At 47.7% G+C, this 21307-nt stretch overlaps 1 protein-coding gene across 2 annotated transcripts in view; it reads right to left on the reverse strand.

Moving 5' to 3' along the window:
* The window catches only part of XPO5 (exportin 5), a 762403-nt gene that overhangs the window by 504326 nt on the left and 236770 nt on the right, over nucleotides 1-21307 (reverse strand). For both annotated transcript variants that reach the window (XM_086926019.1, XM_086926020.1), the window contains exon 20: nucleotides 1671-1852. In XM_086926019.1, coding sequence (XP_086782145.1) covers nucleotides 1671-1852 — 182 coding nt within the window. The remainder of the gene's footprint in view (nucleotides 1-1670; nucleotides 1853-21307) is intronic.

The raw sequence follows: 21307 nt of genomic DNA on the forward strand, positions 1-21307 counted from the left end.
GAGCCTATTGGCCCGACGAATCTTCAAAGTCTTCTTGCACCGGAATTTCGAACACGCCATGCAGCTGTCTTCGTGGTGGTCCGGTGACAAGCATGTATTGCACACAGGGTGCACGTCAAGGTGGGAATATTTGGAGTTACACACCGGGCACTTCTTAAACGGTGTCCGCTCCATAGCAGAAGTGTAGTGTAGGCCCGTCCGCGCCGAAAGCACGTGGAAGGGCAGCAAGAGATCGGAGCTGAGAGTCAGACAAGAAACCCGTACGCAACTATACCGACGCTCAGCCTAAAGACCTTTTGGTCTTGAGTAGAAGTAGAACAACTATCGGTTCCGACAGAGGGAACCGAAACACATCCGAACCCAATGGCGGAAAAAAACAATCTGGGGATGGAGGCGATGCCCATGCGTACTGTAGTCCAGTGGAGGAGCCACCTATCTCGTGATACTTCGAAGACTCTTCCAGGACAACAATGTGCAATCATCCGGACCCAACACTAGGCGGCGATCTATGCACAGATATGAATTCAGCAGCCCACATGCCTCGAACAGGTAGGCTTTCAGAGGCATCTCTGGGTACATGTATTAATAAATCCATCAGTGGAATCAGTGTGGGTTTATTAATATGAGATATTTGATACCAAACATCTCTATTTTTAGTGAAGCCACCACGTCGCTGGGGGAACTAATTTTTACCAGTTTCATAGCATTTTGGCTTCCCTGGTCACTTCTACTGGAAGTGATGGAACAGATGAGCACTGGGGCATATCCGCTCATCCAGATATGTCCTCCCATGCAATATAATGAACCCGTCCTCAGATGTATTCTTTCTTAATGGCTGTCAACTTCTCCACCTAAGAACTTTCCTTTGGCCAGATTATGGAGCTGGAATAAATCAGGAAAATGATATCTGAAGATCTGAAGATCTACTTTCAGTACCCTATCTTACAGGTGCACTCTTGGGGGACAATGTTGCACAATTTACACTAAATCCTGTATGCTTCCAATTCTAAATGTTTGATTCATCTCGAGACAAAAGGCAGAATGAAGAGCTCTGCTGTATGGTCATGGTCGCCCCATGTCCAGAGAGCACCCTCCATGTTTTAGTCATCCGAACCCTTTTATTAGCAGAGGGTGATCAAAGAGCATCGACTGTCTTAAAGTAAAAGTGTGTTTGTTCTACTGTGTCAGATTGTATGCTCATGGAAATTGTATGTTTCTACTCTTACAACTAACAAATCTTTATTCAAAAAATGGTCAGCAATAATACTGAAAATGCTTAAAAGTCTTACATTTTGTATTTTTTCAACTTAGTTGTGAATTAAAAGAAAACAAAAAGAAAATGTTGCCTTTTGACAAGTATTTCGCCCTCCGTAGAAAGTCTTCTAGAACCTTGCCCAAACATTCAAAAAGTATGTGTATTAAATTGTATCCCATGAATGAGATACCAATTTTTTTAGTGGAATCAATTAACATGAAATCAAATCAGTATCCTATCACAAAAGATTCAGGCGATAAAATATAAACTATCCATGGTAAATATCCCAGGGCCAAATCCCACAGCACCTGGGGCTATTGCACCTTTTATTTCAACATAAGAATTAGGTCCAAGCATACCTGGAAAACCATTGGGCTACATCAAATTCTCCAATTAAACAATCCTCTTACCCTACCTTATGAGAGCAAGCAAGTTGGTGAGAAATGTCAGCACCTGTTCAGTGCAGGGGTTACGGTAGATAGGACTGCCATTGTGCATGTAACCAACCACAAACCCGCCAGCCTTGGCCTCTTCTAAATCAACTGGCCAACGAGCCCGTCTTAACACTCCGAGAATGGCGAATACGCAAAAACTTATCTACAGAAAAGAAAAAAAAACATTCATGCTAATTGTGACTAAGATAGTGAAGACAAAATGAGACATTAGAAAAAAAAGAAAGCTATTGAGGTCTACCATCCAAATACACCAAGCATTTAAAGGGGAAATATTATAGCCTAACATCTCACATCATGAAGAAGGCCAGCATATAGTAAGAACAAACTCTGGGTCACCATCAGTGCCAAAATGATTTGTGGGCATTAGGCAGTCCGGGGTCGGCTGATGGCAGTTTTCTACTTGCCCAACATCTTCAGCATTTTCACTGTCGGACTTTCCTTTTGGCATCAGTCCGAGGGTCTGAAATTGTGCAGCCATTGGAATAACAGCAGAAAACAATGAAGCTCACTTCCATGGAACATTTTCCCTGGGACTTCTGCCATACACCTTCAGTATTTCTCTGACTGCAGCACAGACTCTAGAATCATTTAAGTAAGTTTACACGGAAATTGGCAAACTACTAGGTGATATGTATGCCGTTTGGTCCACAGCCCACTCCGATCTCACCAAATTAACCAGGTTGGATACTTATCCAATCATCTAGCAGATGGTGGGGCACTGAGCTGCGCTACTGGTCTCTTTTCTGACTAGCCAGCTCCCACAATATGTGCCCTCCTGTGGCCTGCCTCCCCTCTGAGATCCACTTTGTCTGTGCCTCCAGCAGGCTGCCAAACAAGAGTGGAAGTGATGAATGGCTTGATGCTCTGGGCCAGCCCTGCCTCTTCTCTCCCAGTAACTCTCCTATTAGTGATTGGTCTGCCAATAAAAAATAGCAGTAATATTGATCAGATATTGGGAGCAGAGCAGGAAAACCATTTCCAAACAAGAAAGGGAAAAATGTAGGGAAGACCAGAAATAAATATGGAGAGAGTAAAAAAAATGGTAGGAAATGAAAGGAAATAAACAATACAATAAAGCGCACACTAGAAAGAAAAGGAGAGAAATCAAATGGAAAAACTGAGAAAAAAATTAAATGCAAAGAAAGAAAATGAAGGAGGAATATAGTGTATAGGTAAAGCAATAACAGTAGTAGGAGAAAATAAGATGAAAATAAAAAGGGGAAGCAAAGCAGGGATAATAAACAGGATGAGCAGACAACACAACAAGAGGGTGAAAAACAGTAAGACAGAGGGAAACTCCCCATATCAAAGCAGACAAGTAGGTGAAAGAGTATACTGATCCGTAATAGGTCAAGTAGAAAGGATGTTGGAGAGAAGTAAGAGACAGGGGTATCTGGCTTTCAGTGATTGTTAACCTGTGGTCCCAGGATCCATATGGCAAGAGGATTTGTGGAGCCTACGCGAGGGGTCTGCGACAGATTAATAAGGTGTACATAAATAAAGAAGCAAAATGTGAAACCGAAAATTTGAACTTGAAGTCAAAAATTTAAGATGGCATCCCCAGACTGATTTGTGGGAGCACTGCAAGTGCATCAAACAGAGTACAGTATGGACGATGAGTGACTTCAATTTTAGAAAAGCTGAAATCTTCCAATTAAAAGTTTGTATTTTTTTTAATACTTGTTTGTTAATTAAATATTTCATTGTTTGTGTTTTTGTTTCATGAATGTTTTTTTCTGTATTTCAATTTATTTTTTTGCGGTTCAAATCATCAAAATTGCCTAAACTGTGGTGGGAGAAGAGCTGACTATATCGCCAAAATGGTGCCTCGTGAATGTGTGGGAGGACACAGATCTGGGGAGGGCGGACCACACCTGGGTAACCATAGGCTTCATGCTGGCAAAGAGAAATTTTGCGTGCTGTTGGGGGGGGGGCCTCCATCCCGCCCTTGCTTTGTGATTGGAACTGAGACATAGAGTGGTTCATTGTGGCGGAGAAAACGGTCTATGTCCATAGAGAATGTCCGAACAAGTGGGGAAAAATTTGAAACAAATGGAATGTATAAATGGGGGAATCCACGTACGCCTCCCGTGGGGGACACAAATATTTCCATGACTCAAGCAGAAACTATTTGGCGGTGACAATTGCATACCAGAGGGTAAAGAGGACAACGGAACTATGAGACCCATTGATAATGCTCTGGAGGGGAAGGGTGCTACTGCTCAATTGTGTTTGCAATATTGATGATGTAAAGACATGATTGTGCTTTGTTACAATAAAAATAATAAAAAAATGTAATTGCCTAAACTGGGGTTACCATAGTCCAATAATGATTCATTGGGGCCACCAGGATCACAATAATAATCAAGTGGGGGTAAGCAGAAAACAAAAGTTTAAAATCAACCACCTCAGAGGATTTAGAGGACTTTTGTAGTTCAACCCATTTGTAGTAAGAACTCCGACCCTCGGTCTAGGTCCACTCTCTCCCCGCAGCTCTGCTATGCCGTCTCTTGCCTCAAGACCCAGACCTCCTCCTTGGGAGGTACGAGGCTGCTGACCGCTCCTGCTACCCGCTCCAACTGGGACCAGACTGCCTGCCACCACCATAACCTTTCTCAGCCGTATTTTTTCTCAATTTGTCCCTGTTGTGCCACTGTTATTGTGCCCATCTGAGTCTTGCTCTAATTCCACCACTGTTTTTGTTTTCTTGTGCCTGCCTGTTCCTTTCGCCGCTGTTGCCCCTGCAGCCCCTCCCCCCTCAGAAACCCCCCCTGGGAATTCCCCCCCGGAATTCCTCGCTCCCGCCTCCCAGCCTCTCCTCCCTCCCACCTCCCCTACTTAAAGGCCGTCGTGGCACCGGCGCACGAAGGCTCGCTAAAGGCAAGCCCGTCTGCGCCCGTCCGCAACCTGACTGCGGTCAGCGCCAGGTACCCTGGACCTCCAACTACCCATCGCTACAACACGACCACCCTCCTCGCACTCAACCCTGGAAGACTTTGAGAATGCCAACAGGCCTCGCCAAACATGAACCACGGCCAGTTCTCCTGCTTCCACTGCCGCCAGCCCCTCACAGTCACCCCTGCCTCCAACACAGCAGACGCCAGCACCGGCGACACCCTAAAATACATCCTCCTCAACGTACGCTCCATACACAAACACGCCATGGAAATCTGGAACCTACTCGACTCTCTCTCGCCAGACATCGCCTTCTTCACAGAGACCCGGACCAAGGCATCCTCCGCCCCCGACATCAGCACCGCCATCCCAGACGGATACAAGATACAGAGGAAAGACCGCCCCCAACCATCCAGGAGGGGGCCTCACCATCGCCCACAAGTGCACCCTCCACCTCACCACCTCCAGCGAAACCTCCCCCGAACACCTGCACTTCCAGATCCAGACCACCCCCAAAGCCACACTCCGAGGAACCCTCTTCTATAGTCCCCCCGGGCCCCTAGAACCCTTCGCCACCACCATCGCTGACTTCATCGCACCCCACGCCATCGTCTCAACAAACTACATACACATTAGAAACCTCAACTTCCACCTCAACAACCCCAGCGACCCCCAACTACACTATCCTTCGTAACAACCTCGCCAGCATCGGATTTAAACAACTCGTCAACACACGACCCACAGAGCAGGAAACACCCTCGACGTCATCTTTGGGGCAGGAAACAGCGTTCGATTCAGCCACACAACGTAGCCGCCATGGACCGACCACCACTGCGTACACTTCGCCATCAACAAACCCAACTGACCCAAAACCAGCCGCACGCCCCCACGAAGAAACTGGAGCAAGATTACTGATGAGCAACTTAACTCTACCCTCACCCGAGACAACCACACCTGGGCACCTGACGCAAACGACGCAGCCAGAGAACTCCACACCTGGATCTCAGACTGCGCAGATGAGCTCGCTCCGCTGCGCAACCCAGACAGACAATACCCCCAGGAAAGCCGCCTGGTTCACCACCGCTCTCCAATAAGTCAGACGCGCCTGCAGACACCTGGAGAAGAACTGGAGAAACACCAAGACAACCGAAAACCACACCACCTACAAGAACGCCAGGACGGACTACCACAAATAGATCAGAGCCACCAAGAGGAACTTCATCCACAACAAAATCCTGGCCAACTCCTCAAACTCCAAGGAACTTTTCAGTGTCATTCAAAAATTCTCCAACACACGCAGTGAAGCCACAGACATCACCCCATCCCAAGACCTCTGCGACAAGTTTGGAAACTATTTCCACCTCAAGATCAAAAACCTCTACGAAAACTTCTTCGACCATCCACCAGGCGCCACAGACTGCCCCCGACCCCCAGAAACACCAGCCAGCTCACCATCTCAAACTGGACACCGATCATGGCCGAAGACATCGCCTCGACCATGAAAAGCATCCTCTCGGGGGACCCCACCAACCCCTGCCCCCCTCACATCTACCACAGAGCCGCGGCCGTCATCGCACCTGAACTACACCATCAACACCACCTTCAAAACAGGCACCTTCCCAGACGACTGGAAGCGCGCAGAAGTCAGACCTCTGCTCAAGACTGGATCCGGTCATTCCTCACCGGAAGAAGCCTCCTCTATTCAGAAATAGTCCTTCTTTGTGGTACTCATTCCAGCAGAGAAGCTGTCACGGTATATGAATATGTGAAGAGATTCCCCGTCCCTAGCAGTAAAGGCTGTAAAAAGTGGGGTGTAATATGTGCATAAAAAGGATGCCTGCGTTTACATGAGGAAACGCGATTGTGTTCGGCAAGCTGTCTGCTCCTTCCGCTCAGACTGGCAGCTGCTTTGCAATTAATAGCTCTGGTAATTTGCCTTTAGGGGCAAAACGTGGAGAGAGAAACAATCAGAAAATTGGGTGAAGGGGGGGTAAATTTGGGCACCTGCTCGGCTAATTGACTCTGAATGTAGAAATTTAAAAAACGACATATGCAGTTTGCAGGACTGTGGTTTTTGATTCAAATGGATACATTATTAGGAATGTGGGTACGAGGACAGCCTGGGCACCGAGCTCCTCGCCCCAGCGCCCACCATGCTCCGGGTGGCGCCAACGGAGTAATTTATGCCAGTTCAGCGTTTCTTTGGCGGGGTGGGGGGGCAGTGCCATGTCCGAAGGGGCTGGGCATTGTTGGGTCGAGAACAAGATAGGGAGAGAGGGCTTGTTAGTTCCAGCCTGAAATAAAAACAAAAGCACAAGTTAATAACATCCCAGCATAATGAGGCGCTGCCGTCCTTTCTAAATAGGACGGTGCTCTGAAACGTGATTCATTTCGTTCCCACAGTGGGACTCGCTACACAAGTGGGTTTGTTTTTGTTTCAAAAGGTGGTACTTTCGGCCCATTGTGATGCACGATTTTGATTTTGCGGTAGCACCGCGTGCAGTCCAGTGAGCTGCCTGTAAGATCTCACGCCGGGTGACCCCGGTGCCCCCTGTTTGAGTGTGATGAAAGATGCAGGTTTGAAACACCCAAAATGGGGAAATTACTGCGATTTTTTTAAAGTACCAATAGACTTCACGACAGAAGAATGCAGACAGTTTCACATTGTGTGGGCAGTTCAGGTAAATTTCCTGCCCGCATTTTGGCAGTAAATGTAGACCGGAGGGGTAGGGGGGTAGATCGGGGTGCATGGAAACCAGCAGAAAACTGCGGCCAGACTCGGATTAAGATGGGACCGTCCGTGGGGAGCTATCGTTTCTCACTAGGTCTCTCAGAGAGCGGACCTGTAACAGCCACGCCCTAACACTGTGAGCACCACGTTCAGAACCCCGAGTGAGTTTTTCTCCACAACCTCCAGCATCGCTTACGACCGGAGTTTCTTGAAGACGCCCTGGGCATCTTTCTGCTTGCCTAAATAGTGAGTACCAACACACTGCCACTGCACGTGCAAAAACATACCCTAAACAACGAGCACACCTCCGGCCCTTCGTCATAAAACAAAGATGGCATAAAATAACATGGACCTTTTTAGGTTTCGCCTGTCGAAGGCTGCGCTCTGCGCAGCTTTTCGGCGCAGGCGAAATCTACTGTTTACAATATGGGCTTCAGGAACGTCCCCCGGCTCCAATTGGCTAGCTCCATAAATGGAGGCTAGCCATTGGGAGCCGGATCTGTCCGTCAAGGCCGGACCAGATTCGGGGGCGTTACCGCGATTTTTTCGCTCTCCGCCTCTGCGATGTCGTCATCGCTGCGGTGGGCGGAGTTTCGTTTTTTTAAAAATTCGTTTGTATTCGTCATTTCATGCCGACCACGGCCGCCGGAGGAAGTCCAGGTCCAGGTGAGTGCTGGCCGTTCCCGCCGCCCCCCCTCCCGCTGTTCGGGCGCCGTTCCCGCCCAGCCCTCCCGCTGTCCGTGCGCCGTTCCTGCCCCCCCCTCCCGTTGTCCGCCGTGCTTCATGCTTGTTAACCCTTTCCTCGGTCTTCCTAACTTAAACTCCTGCTTCCTTCTGAACCACTATCCCGTTTCCCAAGCTAATTATCTCCCCTGGCCCCTACGTATCCCATCAACCCACTCAGCCTCCGTCTACATCCCCTGGTAATCTCTGCTCGCACTAACTCATCAAACACCCTCTCCGCGTTTTCAAACTCTTCCCGCCGCCCCCCTTCCCACTGTCCTGTGCCCGTTCCCGCCCCCCCTCCCGCTGTCCGTGCGCCGTTCCCGCCCCCCTGCCGCTGTCCGTGCACCGTTCCCGCCCCCCCTCCCGCTGTCCGCCGTGCTTCATGCTTGTTAATCCTTTCCTCAGTCTTCCTAACTTAAACTCCTGCTTCCTTCTGAACCACTATCCCGTTTCCCAAGCTAATTATCTCCCCTGGCCCCTACGTATCCTATCAACCCACTCAGCCTCCGTCTACATCCCCTGGTAATCTCTGCTCGCACTAACTCATCAAACACCCTCTCCACGTTTTCAAACTCTTCCCGCCGCCCCCCCTCCCACTGTCCTGTGCCCGTTCCCGCCCCCCCTCCCGCTGTCCGCGCGCCGTTCCCGCCCCCCCCTCCAGCTGTCCGTGCGCCGTTCTCGCCCCCCCCTCCCCTCCCGCTGTCCGCCATGCTTCATGCTTGTTAATCCTTTCCTCAGTCTTCCTAACTTAAACTCTTGCTTCCTTCTGAATCACTATCCCGTTTCCCAAGCTAATTATCTCCCCCGGCCCCTACGTATCCTATCAACCCACTCAGCCTCCGTCTACATCCCCTGGTAATCTCTGCTCGCACTAACTCATCAAACACCCTCTCCACGTTTTCAAACTCTAACTTTCATCTCGCCTCCCACTATACCCGCTCCTTATCAATGATCCATCCCACATATTATGACACAAGATATGAAGATCCTTCTCACCTGCAAACCTTTCCACCACCCTAAACCTCCTATCCAACCCTTCACCTCGGTCTTTCCTTCCTTTTGCCAATTCACCCATTTTCACTCCCCCTCTACTTCTCTAGCCCCTTCCCCTTTTGACGTACCCAATGAAATTCCTCTCCGACTCCCTTCATTTTCTCATTCCAAACTCTTTCCAATTCTTCAGCTACTCTATTGACAATGAGAGTAACAATGAGCCAATTACATCTAAAATGTACCCCTCTCTACATCCTCAGGCAGGCGAGTATCCTGGCCAGTGAAGTTCCTAATTATAAATGTTCTGTGGTCCTCTAGTTCTAAACTGATTCCTCTTACATCTGAGCTCCTCTCTTCATCCCGTTTGGTCACAGTAGAGCCCTCGGGGCAGCAGCGGCACAATTGGAAAGGAAAATGGGAGAACATGTGTTTAGAGGTTCAATCTACCCCAGCACCTCTTGTCTCATCACTACTCCCCCACCTTGGATGAATTTCCTTCCACTGATCCTATCCATTCAATTTCAATTTAAAACATTTGTAAAGCGCAACGTTCACCGTACGGTTTCTTGGCCATTAGGCAGCTCTAGCCGCAGCCGCTGAAGGGAGGACACCAGCAGCTCCAGCTCCTTCAGTCTCCCTTGCATGGGAAATGTCAGTGTCAAACAGTCATGGAGCTGCAGGAAGATTGAGGCCGGGAGGCGTGGCCGGGAGTCGGGAGTCATCTCGGCTCCCGGTCCACGCGCTTTATCTGGGCAATTTTCAGCGGCCCCCTGGAGGCAGATTCGTCGGTAAAAGTACCTACCGGCGTCGGATGGTGTGAGGCTCTGGTGGGATGTATTTGCTCTCCCGGGAGCGTCTGCGCTGGCGTCTCTGATGCGGGGTCCGGGAAGAAAGTCCAGCGAGGGCTAAGATGGCGGCCGGAGTCCACCCTTCGACGAGAGACGGCTTGACCCCTCTGATCAGCGTGGCCTCTACAGACGCTTGGAGCACACCGGCACCTGGAGGAACGCAGCGGTGAGTCCCGCAAAGCGTGCTCGGGGTTTCTGGAGGCAGTGGTCTCTGCGTCGCTGTGTTTTTTCGTTGCCTGACCTCTGCAATCCAGCGAGGGACAAGATGGCGGCCGGAGCCCGCCCGTGATGGGACAGCTCGGCCCCTCTGAGTGGCATCGCTGCTGCTGACACTGTGCTGGTAGACCTTGAGGATCCGAGAGGTGAGCCCTGCGACGCGCGCTCGGGGTCCCTGGAGGCGATGGAGCCTGCGGCGCTTTACATCCCTAAATGCCTGACTCTAACATGGCGGCCAAAATGTGCCCTCAAATGCGCCCGGAACTGAAGCTCCGTGTCCACCCTGTTCTCCAGGCTACAGAAGGGATTATTTGCAGCACCACACTCCAGAATGGGGAGCGTGTTCCAGCGCCGGAATTTGTTGGGAGGTGCATAATATCAATGCCCTAACTCGTGCAGCTGGCCCTAAAATTTGAATTTCTGGTTGCAAACACCGGTGAGCAATATAGCGACTGCCCCGAACTACATTTTAATCTGTGACTCTGCCAGCGGCTGGTTGCTGAACCTTTACAAGCACCCTTACAAGCAGACCTGGGGTCTTTCTCCCCTGACCCTCTGGTCTCCGGATTGATCTCCTCTGCCCCAGCTCCTCATGAACTCTGGACTCTAGCCCTTCCTTCCCTCCAGACCTTTGCATCCCACCCACCCCTCCTCTATGCTGGTACTCGTGTAGTGTTTGCAGCGGTCCTTTGTACTCTCTACCACCCCTATATTACCCCTAGAGTGTTTCCAGTCACATCCCTCCTGTCAAGATAGAAGATAACTCTAATGACTAGTATACTATTTGATTTTTAGATTGTGTCCATGTGTATCCCCTCCCTGTGTTAGAATTATAGCTTTTACGACTAATCGCCTGTGGAACTGGTGGAATATAGCCAGGTGTACCCCTTCCCCCGTGTGAAGAGATAACCCTATCCACTAGAGCAAAAAGAAAGATGTTCCTGAAATGTGTAACGTAACTGATTTTATGTAAAGTGCCTTGTAAAGGGGCAGCTGAAATTCCAGGAGCCTAGTCCCGACAGCTCGACGACTTCGGAGGGCTGGAAGTGGTCCCCCGCTACACGGCGGAGGAGGGCACTGGACATCGAATGCTGTCTTATGTAAAGCGCTCTGATAACCTAATCGGTTCTAGATCCTGAAATGTGCAACGTAACTGATTCTATGTAAACTGCTGTGATAACATGTAACGGAACTGGTGCTATGTAAAGCGCTCTGATAACCTAATCGGTTCAAGTTCGCGCTATAGAAAACTCTAAAAATAAAATAAATAAAATAAATAAATAAACCAGTGAAGTTCTTACAGGGAGAGGTACAATGGCAGATGAAGGGGCTGCGAGAGTGTGTGTGAGGGAGGGTGAGACAGCGAGAAGGGGGAATGGGGACACCCACCTCTATAGAGACACACTTTCATTCTTTATAAAAAAAAAAGAACATTTTAATAAACGATCTTAGTCAGTGTAAACCAGCATACATTTACAGAGACGTTAACCAGTGCCAAAGCTCCTCAAATCTTCTTAGATTGCCAAGATTAAAGTGATTAACAAATGGATGCTCTTTCAGACCAGCCCAAGGACAAACAGCTTTTACTGGAAATATTTGTTTTACTTTAGAAAAGTAAAAATACAAATCCACTTGGAATAAATTCTAATTTTTTAAGCTATACAAACGCCCACCTACTATGGTGTTTTCAACTAGCAGACAGGGAGATGGGGGTCAGGAAAAGTAAAACACAAGGTGGGGGCGTCAGTTCCTCAAGGGGAGTCAACCAGAATTTGGTTCGCTCTGATACGTGGAGGAAGAAGAAGATACTAAAAGGAGTAGTGGAAGGTCAAAGTATGCTCTGTGATTGTCCTAACAGGTATGGAATGAAAAAATGTATAATGTATGAGGTGGATGGACTCTCCTCCGTAACCTAGTGCCCTCAGAAAACCGTCCGAGCGCCCTAAGTCATCATTGGGCGTTGCTCCTCGTGTGGGTGGCGCTGCAGTCCCTCACGGGCCCCACAAGGGGACTCTTTTGCGGAGTTCTTTTGATGGAGATGCCGCAGTTGTGCATGTGGGTCTGAGGGCCTAGTAAAAAAGGGTGCAATATGGTGATTGAGTGCTAATTAAAAAGACCGAACCAGACCCATAAATCAATTTATTCGGGGATCTGGATGGTCAATTAAAAAGGGGGTGGACCCTGGAGTGTACCTCTATTGAACCAAATAATAGGGTGGCGCCTGTGAAACTAGACGCTCCTCTCAGGGTGAGTGAAAGTGAAGTGCAAATTAGAAAACAATTGTTATCGGGTCGACATGTTTCGCGCAGCAAAAGGTCCCCAAGGGATCCAGTAGCGCTTCTTCAGGCCCAAACAATATCAATTTGAACCAGAAAATCGGGTTTACAAAGGCAGGTTCCAGGCCTATTGCCCGTGAACCTACTCTACCTTTCTTCTTCAAGGTTTCGGAGCGTCTTATCGCTATGTGGTACGATCCTTGTTCGTACCTCAACCCAATCCCAAAAATCCTTAGTTAGGGCCCCATCGGCAGCGTCATGGCGAAATGTACCAGGAAGCAAGTTTTCTTCCTTCCTACACGGCCGTTGCTCCTACCCTCTGCCAGACGCTGCGGATTTTCTGGTTCAAATTGATATTGTTTGGTCCTGAAGAAGCGCTACTGGATCCCTTAGGGACCTTTTGCTGCGCGAAACATGTTGGCAGGGCAGACTAAACTACCAAGCCAATTCTTCGCCAGAAAGGAGACAAGCTATTTTGTCCACCCTAAGCGTGGAAGGGTATACTCAGATGTGAGTCCCTTGCTCATTGCACCATCAGGATTCAAGCAAGCCGGGCAGACGACGGCTGAAATGCCAGAAACCGGTCCCCGGAAGCTTGTTTCCTTCCCAGTGTAAGAATTGGATTGGTAGTTTGGTTTGCCCTGTTCCCATCATGCACTGGGACAGGAACAGACTAATTTGCATATAGCCAGGTTCTGAGCTGGGATGGTGCAGTGAGCTAAAAAACGGTGTTGGATCTAGCCCTGATCTCTTGACTGGGTGAGAGTATTCTGCTTAATTCAGAGACTCTGTCCATCACCACCCCTTGTTGTTAAATAGCAGTCCCACTAGAGGCATTTAATTTACAGGCCCTGGGTACATTTAGTACCACTTATCTAGGGACTTGCAAGTAAATTAAATGTGCCAATTGGTTGTAAGCCAATTTTACCATGTTTTAGAGAGAGCACGAGCACTTTAGTGCTGGTTAGCAGTTGTAAAACGCAGAGAGTCCGAAAAGCCAACAAAAAAAGTGTTCTGAGAACAGGTGGGCTGAAGGCAAAAAGTTGGGAGTGGCCCTGTGGAGAGGGCCAAGTTCAACAATGGCAAATAAAATTTTGCATAGACATTTTTTTACTTACCCCTTTTCAATGCAAATACCAGATATGCAGCACACAAAATAAGAGAAAAAACTAAATGAACCAATCTACTTCAGCACTTACAAAAGTGATAGGAAGGATGAACTCCATACCTGGGAATCAATCTGAATTATTCATCCACTTCTGCCATTATACAATGGTGATAGTGGGGCCAAGTCAGGTAACAGCCTTTTTAGGTTTCGCCTGGGCCAGGGCACTAGCTCCGCCCAGGAGAAATGTATATGTTCCTACAGTGTGGGGCTTAGTCCCGCCTCTGCTTCCATTGGCTAGCACCATAAATGAGGGCTAGCCATTGGAAGCCGGATCTGTCCGTCAAGGCCGGACCAGATTCGGGGGCGTTCCCACAATTTTTTCCCTCTCCACCCTTTTTGCATCGTCATCAGGCGGTGGGCAGAGTTTTTTTTTTTTTTGTAGGTGTTTGTTTTCGTCATTCCATGCCGACCACGGCCGCCGGAAGAAGTCCAGGTGAGTGCCCGTTGACGCCCCCCCTCCCGCTGACCGTGTGCTGTTCCCGCCCCCCCCTGTCCATGTCCGCCCCCCCTCCCGCTGTCCGTGTGCCCGTAGGTGCTTGTTTTTATTTCATTTCGCCACCGCCAATGCTTGTTTCCAGAGCTGCCCACGCTGAAGCCCGGCCCTGCCCTTCCCACACGTTTCCCTTTAAGTACTCGCTGTTCCCGCCCCTCCCGCTGTCCGTGTCCGCCCCCCCTCCCGCTGTCCGTCCCTCCTCCCGCTGTCCGTGTGCCCGTAGGTGCTTGTTTTTATTTGATTTCGCCACCGCCAATGCTTGTTTCCAGAGCTGCCCACGCGGAAGCCCGGCCCTGCCCTTCCCACATGTTTCCCTTTAAGTACTCGTTTTGTTTTTCGTTTTAGCTGAACTGACGACTGGCGCTTACCACAATCTGATTACAGGGCCTGGCATCGGGGTCTGGCAGAGAGGACGGCTGCGGGGCTCTGCTACTGTTCCCATGCTCCCCTGCTGCCCGCTACCTGGTGCAGCACAGAAGGCCACCTTATTTTCTGAAGTGCAGTCACAACACACACGGATTGCAGTCTCTGCTTCGGGTAGCCTGTAGGGGAGACAGCACCTCGCAGCACAGGTACTGAAGTATTCAGATAACACACTAACACTCTGATGAGCTCCGTATATTGGGAGAGATATTTGAAGTTACCACGCGAACAACTGCAATGCTTTGTGAAGTTAGCAGATTAACATCGACATTACTGGCCTGGCAAACGTGTAATTCAGGTCATTCGAGTGCAGCCTGAAGCACAAAGGTCTGGAGTATGAGGACAGTCAAATCCAGACCACCACCCCTTGACCATCGCATACAGGAGAGTCACTCGAGTGTTCTTCAGTCCTTGCTGGTGCCTAATATTTTATGAAAAGGTGAATTGCCCACTTACTGTTTTCACCCATACTAAAAGTCGGGGGTCCTCGTCGTTCGATTCCTCTCTGTGCGCACCCTGAGAGATCCCTGTGAGTCTCTGCTGTAGTGGTCTCCATACTGGGGGTCGTGGCCACTCTGGGGGTCTCAGTCCATGACAAGAACACGTGCAGCATGGGCAGCCTGTCTGCTGATGAACCAAACCCCTGCTGCGCTTTACACTGCGAGTGGTATAGTTGAACCCTACTTTTAGACAAATGGTCATTTACTGGAGGCCCCACGTCCCAAATACATGCATTTTATATTTGTTTAGTTAATACCTTATGCTGGTGCAGCTCTCCATGTAGAATATTTAAGATAGTCACAATATAATGACCTTACCCCAAGCAATAATGGACAACAAAGAAATTAACAGGTATTTAAAAACGGATATCAATTTCATCAAACGGGAAGCTGCCAACAAATTCCAGCCTGGCTTCACTTGTTGGGTAGAAAGTCTCTTCCCTTAAAACAAATAGTAGAAGCAGTTGTTCCTTCTTTACGAAAGTACAAAAATAATCACTTCAGCAGTCTCTGTATAGAAATAAAATGTACGAATCTCAGGGACAGCATAGGTCTATGTTCGTTTATTTACGTTCTTTTTTCGGAATCTGTGTTTCCGAGGTTATTAGCCTTTCCTGTACTCTTCCCCCGCCCTTGTGCTCCGCCCGGCGGCCGGGTTTTGCTCCGCCGTCCAGCCGGGCACAGCCAGCCACTCTTCCCCCGCCCTTGTGCTCCGCCCGGCGGCCGGGCTTTGCTCCGTCATCCGGCTGGACACAGCCTGGTGTTTTTACCTCCTTGATTCACGGACCGGAGCTGTCTCCCGTTTGGTGAATCCTTTCCCATTGGCAGTGGTACAGATCAAGAGGTGATCTTGCGTGGACCAGAGGTGGTGTGTTTTCAGGACGCTACTACATAGAATCACGGTAACAGCGTATTACGCTGCCTTAACTTACCTTATGTTGGGGCGATTATTGGGTCGTATGACTAATATTACCAATTATATGTAGATGACCGGAGCAGACAGCAAGATAGAGACTCGCACTTCTCTGCCCTCTGTCTCTACAACCGCAATCTGCCCGCTTTTCCTCTCTCACCCTCTTTGGTTATTTTACTTCGTCCTTGCCTTCTCTTTATTGCCTTTTACTCTCCCACTCCTTTTCCCTCTTTGTTTGCCTGCAGTCATTCTGTTCTCTTCTCTCTCCTGCCTCCGCTCTCGTGCTTTTCTTTGCCTCCTACTTTATTCCTCTCTTTCTCCCTCTCTCACTGTCACACGGGCCTGTGCCTCCTTGAAGGGCCCTACTTGACACACTGCTCTGACGGTTGCAACACACAAAACCTCCCCCTTTCAGTGGAAAAGACTAAGGTTTTGTTCCTGAAGCAGAAGGGGGGGTCTCAAATCTATGATTTCGCTTTTATTTTTTGCAAGCTTAAGATAGTCAGCGGGGTGGGGTGACGCCGGCCTCCTAAAAACAGGCCCTGAAATGATAACTCGGTTCTGTGGTCGAGGCCTCCTGATTTGCATGAAAACGCCTTGTGGGTTTTAATGAGTGTCTGGGCTCGCGGGCCTCAGCCCTGGAAACACCACAATGCACATACATCTTGTAAGGAGAGATTAAGCTAATGGCAATGTAAATGACAATGCCATTTATTTATCTGTTTTCAAAACCAACACATAAATACAAATTTTGCCATTTACAATGCCAATAGCTCAAACTTTTCCAAAGGCGAAACCATTGCATTGTAAATGCTTGTTGTAAAACCTACCGCCCGTAACACTCTTCTCCATTACAGCAGCTTTCATCCTACCACACAAAAAAACAGTATACCTTTTAGTCAATTTCTTATGCTGCGAAGAAATTGCACAAGACTTGCAGATTATGATGAAAGAGCTAGTGTAATGAAAGAACAAGCACTGGCGTTGCCAATAGGTCTTGCAGTAGGAAAGTTGGAGCTATTACAATTAAAAATAACAATGCCTTTTATTTTTGTTTTCATTTTAAAAACATAAAGGGCTTTGTCATTGACAAAACCAATAGCTCCAACTTTCCTACTGCGAGACCTATTGTGCACTGCACAGTGTGGGTGAAAGTGGCACTGCGTGTGTGTGAGTGGCTTTGAGTGAGTTGCGTTGCGTGGGTGAGTGGCGTTGCATGTGTGAGTGGCATTGCGTGTGTGAGTTGCGTGGGTGAGTTGCATTGCGTGGGTGAGTGGCATTGCATGGGTGAGAGTGGCGTTGCGTGTATGAGAGTGGGCTTGCGTGGGTGTGAGTGGAGTTGTGTGTCTGAAAGTGGTGCTGTGTGGGTAAAAGTGGCACTGCGTGGATGTGAGTGGATTTGCGTGTGTGAGTGGCGTTGCGTGGGTGAGTGGCGTTGCGTGGGTGAGTGGCGTTGCGTGGGTGAGTGGCGTTGCGTGGGTGAGTGGCGTTGCGTGGGTGAGTGGCGTTGCGTGGGTGAGTGGCGTTGCGTGGGTGAGTGGCGTTGCGTGGGTGAGTGGCGTGGCGTCGGTGAGCGGCGTTGCGTCGGTGAGTGGCGTTGCGTGGGTGAGTGGCGTTGCGTGGGTGAGTGGCGTTGCGTGTGTGAGTGGCGTTGCGTGTGTGAGTGGCGTTGCGTGTGTGAGTGGCTCCTGCTGCTGGCCCGCACATTTCTTTAAAATATGCTTTGGGGGCTGAAAGACTTTTTTTTTTTGGTTTGATTGTCGTCTTTACTGAGTTGCTTTTTCTGGCCGAGAGTCACTTGGTTATTGTCTGATGCATCGTGGTTGCCTCATAAATGATATCTCAGCGAATTTATGGCTGTTTGTAGCAAAAGGAGATTAAGAAAAAAAGTTTATCCTGATTTTTGCGAAAGATAAGAAAAAGGAAGCTTAAATTAGCATAGGTGAACCTATCCTGTGGGTTACTGACCCTGAGGGCTGCAGTACGTTTACCATATTGCAGATGTAAGGGCAATAGGGGGAAGGTGGGGTGTAGCAAAGCATTTATTTGCACCACTAAAAGTGTACATCACAGTTATATATCTTGAGAAATCGAATGTGTTCGAGTTATTGACACGAGTGACGTTTCACAGATACATCTCTGTAATTGAACGTCCAAACATTATTCCCATGTACAGTGTCCGACAGCCCCACGAAGGCTGTCAGGACGCCGAACACTGCCCCGGCAGCGGACACAGGCTCGCGCACTCTAAACACATGTGGAGGATAAATAAATATTAAAGGCAGGTTTTTAAATCGCGCTCAGTTTTGGGAAGAATTGTATCCGTGCAAAAGCTAGTCTGCCAGAACGTGCAGCTGTGACTGTGTCCCTTTATCTTTTGTTTTTGAGGAGGTTCTCAGATGTTTGGTTTAAAGAGTTTCTTTCTGAACGTTGTTATGTTGGACTACATGTGAATGGGAGGCGGAGTACAATGGTGTGCAATCATTTATTAAAAAATATCGCAAGTAAGAATTTTGCTTTTGTGTAGGGCGAAGGTAATGTCATATGGCATTGTTTGAATAGCACAGAATGAAAACAAGGCTGTGTTTGCGGGGAGAGAGAGGGGAGGTGCTGGTGTGGGAGGGGGGAGGTGCTGGTGTGGGAGGAATGCTGCTAGGGCAAGGCTGTGTTTGCGGGGAGAGAGAGGGGAGGTGCTGGTGTGGGAGGGGGGAGGTGCTGGTGTGGGAGGAGTGCTGCTAGGGCAAGGCTGTGTTTGCGGGGAGAGAGAGGGGAGGTGCTGGTGTGGGAGGGGGGAGGTGCTGGTGTGGGAGGAGTGCTGCTACGGCAAGGCTGTGTTTGCGGGGAGAGAGAGGGGAGGTGCTGGTGTGGGAGGGGGAGTTGCTGGTGTGGGAGGAGTGCTGCCAGGGGAGGAGAAGCCCTGGCCGTGAATGCGCATGCATGTTTGCTCACGTGATTCACGTGAACTGCAAGAAAACCGCGGGGCTGAAAGCCCTAGGTTTGTAGAGGATTTTGCCGACTTGAATTCTCCCCATTTCCCATTCCTGCGGAATGGTAAAGGCGAGACCTAAAAATTTAAGGAGCGAGGATACCCCCACAGATTAATACGAGAATCTTACAAAAGAGCCAGATATTATGATCGTCAACATCTTCTACACAATACCAAAACAAAAAAAGATGCCAGTTTGGTATTTATAACACGACATTCTCTTTTAAATAATCAAATACGCCAAATTATATACTCTAATTGGCATGTGCTAAATGTTAATAAAACAGCACAGGAAGTGATACCTAAACCACTCTTTGCTTTTTGCAAAAATAAAAACCTAAAAGATCTGGTTGTCAGATCACGCATGCCTGTAGTGAAACAAAGCATTCAAAGTAATGTCATTACTGGGGATCCGGTGATCGGGAATTACAAGTGTGGAAATTGTAAAATCTGTCCACAAGCCTTTGAAACAAAAGAGTTTCAACATAATGGGATCACAATACAGCTAAATTATATGACGAACTGTAAGACCAAAAATATTGTATATTTACTTTTATGTCCCTGCAAATTGGGATATGTTGGAGAGTCTTCTCGTTCCATATATACGAGAGTCACTGAACATAAATCAGCGATTCGCACTAGAAAAATGAATGCCCCCTTAGTGGCGCATTATGTGGAATATAGACATAAGCCAGAAGAAATTCAGTGGGTAATTTTGGAGAAAATTACCCCCAAAGCAGGTTTATGCACGGAAAAAATCAGGTTAAAACGTGAAGTGTTTTGGATTTTTACCTTGGATACTGTTAAATAGGGACTAAATCAGGAAATCCCATGGGAACAAGCTATTATATAACCTGTTCATAGTCATCTTTACCATGCTCTCCAAATACATGATCTAGCCAGGAGATGGTTGTCATTAAGTTATATTATAGCTATATGTCTGCACGGCTCGTACCTGAATTTTATCAGATATCGACTTGCATATATATTTGGGAATCAGAGGTCAGTCTATCCAACTATGATAGCTATATGTCTGCACGGCTCGTACCTAAATTTTATCAGATATCGACTTGCATATATATTTGGGAATAAGATGTCTGTCTATCCAACTATTCATACATCCATGTCTATACTTATATATGTGATACCAAAGTAATATTGGACCATATGCATGAATCATAATGGGTGTTAATCATTCAATTCCCGCATTTAATTATGGCAAATTATTACATTCATCTCTGCACAATCAGGTACTGTTGCCTTCATATATATAATTTTCTATGTTACATTCAATCAATATAACAAATTCTATTTTAATCGGAGTCTGAAAGATCTTCTTGCGCAATACCCTTGGAACCGTATGGTAGTGTGGAGGTATAACATCATCTTGGGGCAACTGATCAAATATGTCAGCCGATTTCGCACCGAATCCTTTCAGTCCTGTTTCTACCTTTGCAACCAATAATTGGGGAATATCTATTCCAAACAAATAAATACGAGAGGATTCTTTAATTTAATTTTATTTTCAGTTTATTATTTTTAGCCTCAATTTTAACACCTGTATACAATCTAACACCTTTTAAAAAATATAAAAATCATCGTTCATCTAATAGAATGATGGTCGATCTTTAGACCACATGTAGATATGAGACTATAGTGAAGGATACGGTCAGCAGGTTAAACGTTTCCCACCTAGGCCTTAAAGTCCGTTGTTTATTTTCATGATTCTTTAACAACAAGAATCTATTACTTCCATCATGGCGGTCTAGTCCGTTCTTTATTATGAAGATCTGACATTAGCGAGAGTCGAACAATATCGGAGTCATCTGTCGGCGCCTCTCAAAGTTCTGAAACACCGGTAACCAATATATTAAAAACCGCGGGCTTTTTGCAACCTATATAAACAGACCCGGTACCAATCAGTCTCCGTGTCCAGATCGTTGCGGTCACTCGACGTTCAACAGGAGAATATTGTTATGAGGGGCCATCTCGGAGCAGAGGTAAGAAAATCGTCAATAAGATATTAAAAATCGCTAGTTAGCTCTTAGCCTTAGATCGTTACTGGCATTAAAACGCCTATATCATGGTTTGTTCATCTTGTTTCAGATGCATGTATAATATTACAAAGAGATACCGGATGGCTATACACTTTGTTTAAACAAAAAAGAACAGGTATGGTTTTGTTACATCGGTAAATATCTGAGCCCATATGTATAAATAAACATATATTGGATTCTAAAACCAAAATTATGCATGTTTCATTATAGATCGGTAAAAGCAGTGTTTAATATGACTGGACAAAGATTAGATGACCCTAAAATACAGTGGTCTCCTTCTGAAAGAATATCTTGCTCAGAAAGGAGCTATTACCCTGCAAGGTAATTTTAGATCACCAGACAACACATACATAGTCTGGAATATTCGCAAGC

The sequence above is a fragment of the Lissotriton vulgaris genome, chromosome 6, assembly GCF_964263255.1.
Source record: "Lissotriton vulgaris chromosome 6, aLisVul1.2, whole genome shotgun sequence".
Lineage (NCBI taxonomy): Eukaryota > Metazoa > Chordata > Amphibia > Caudata > Salamandridae > Lissotriton > Lissotriton vulgaris.